General features: G+C 43.2%; 1 protein-coding gene across 1 annotated transcript; it reads right to left on the bottom strand.

Annotated features, from left to right (window-relative positions):
• Positions 1–887: 887 nt before the first annotated feature.
• LOC130042379 (28S ribosomal protein S33, mitochondrial-like) lies at positions 888–1,226 on the bottom strand. The gene has a single exon (XM_056134548.1). The coding sequence runs from the start codon at positions 1,192–1,194 to the stop codon at positions 904–906; it is 291 nt and encodes a 96-aa protein (XP_055990523.1). The 5' UTR covers positions 1,195–1,226; the 3' UTR covers positions 888–903.
• Positions 1,227–1,643: the final 417 nt, after the last annotated feature.

The raw sequence follows: 1,643 nt of genomic DNA, 5'->3' as shown, positions 1-1,643 counted from the left end.
AAGAAATCATAAAGAAAAATATATGAATACATGTCTCTCAGAGAGCCTGACAGGCTACCGAGCGTATCCCTCCCTCATGGGCAGAACCTGGCAAGCTCCCCATGGTGTATTCGATATGCCAAATACAGTAACGGCAACAGGTTTCATTCCCCTGATCCTGAAAGAGCCTCTAATCGTTGGGAAAAGATGAGTAAGAACAAGCTGCTAAAATCTTAGGGCTGGGAGGAATAAAAACATTACTGACTTGAGTAATTCGACGATCATCAGGATGGCAGTGATACAGTGATACAATGATCTATATGCAATAGCAGAGAGAGTAGAGAGTTTGCCTTGCAAGTGGCTGACCCGGGTTTGATTCCTCTGTCCCTCGCAGAGAGTCCAGCAAGCTACCGAGAGTATCCCGCCCACAAGTCAGAGCCTGGCAAGCTTCCTGTGGCATATTCAGTATGCCAAAAACAGTAACAAGTCTCACAATGGAGATGTTACTTGTGCCCTCTCGAGCAAATCAATGAACAATGGGAGGACAGTGCTACAGAGCTATATATATATAGAAACTTCATTGGAATTTATATTTATATATAATATATGCATGCATTAGTAAAATAAAAACAGAGATCTTTCTGCAGTTATTTTATTTTATTATTTTTTTCATTAAACGTGCTCTGCTTTTTTAGAGACCAAGATCAACCTCCAATGACAAAACAGAGACCCCGATAATCCTGTGGGATTCTATGCATCCAAGAAACCAGTCACAGTTCGGCCAGACTGGCCGTGGACTTGGAGGTGACAGCTCCTCCGATCTTGGGGAGACCGGGAAGGCACTGCCTTCCCTCAGATGCCAATGACGACCTCTTCTCTTGCAACGGTTACAGCTCTACTTCTTTTTGTGGCTCTTTTCCCTTTTCATTTCCTTGGTTTCCCCTTTCCACAAAGCTTCTTTAGTTGCAGCTGCTCATCGTTAAAGTCCTGGTGCTCGTCTCTGTAGAGGCCCAAGAAGCGTATTGTGCCCATGAAAGCAAAGTACGTGTTGTGATTGGGGTACCAGTCATAAGTCTCCTTCCTCTTGGCCAAGGGCTGCTCACTGAACAGCTTCACCACCTTCATGGAATCGGTGTCCCTGGGCCTGGCGACCTCACCGAACAGCTGGGCACTCAGCCGGCTCATGCTCAAGGTGTATTCTGACAGCGAAGACATTTCTGAGGCAGCAGGAAGCAGGTGCCACGAGCTGTCACCTTCGACTCCCACGCCTCTGCAGTTATTTTAAAGCCATTTACTATGAAACCACAGCTAACATTTTACTCAGTGCTGAAAAACTGAAAGCCTTTCTCTTCTAGTCTCTTACGTGACAGAGTTGCCCATTTTCATCACTGTTTTCTATCTAGCATTGAAGTCCTAGTCAAGCAACTAGGTAAGAAACAGATCTTAAGGGCATCCGGATTTGAAGGGGAGAAATCAAAATGTCACTATTGACAGATGGCATGATACTATATTTAGATTACCCAAAAGACTACAGAAAAAATAAACAATTTGTAGAAACAGTAAATTTGTCTTGTAATGTGAGGCACAAAATCAACATGCAGAACTCTGTGTAATTACAATATGAAACTAACAAAATACAAAAGAAAGAATTAAGAAAAAAAAAC

The sequence above is a fragment of the Sorex fumeus genome, unplaced genomic scaffold (genome assembly GCF_029834395.1).
Source record: "Sorex fumeus unplaced genomic scaffold, SorFum_2.1 ptg000099l, whole genome shotgun sequence".
In the NCBI taxonomy this organism is placed as follows: domain Eukaryota; kingdom Metazoa; phylum Chordata; class Mammalia; order Eulipotyphla; family Soricidae; genus Sorex; species Sorex fumeus.
The sequence above is the reverse complement of the archived record's forward strand: the minus strand, read 5'-3'. Positions and strand labels throughout refer to the sequence as shown.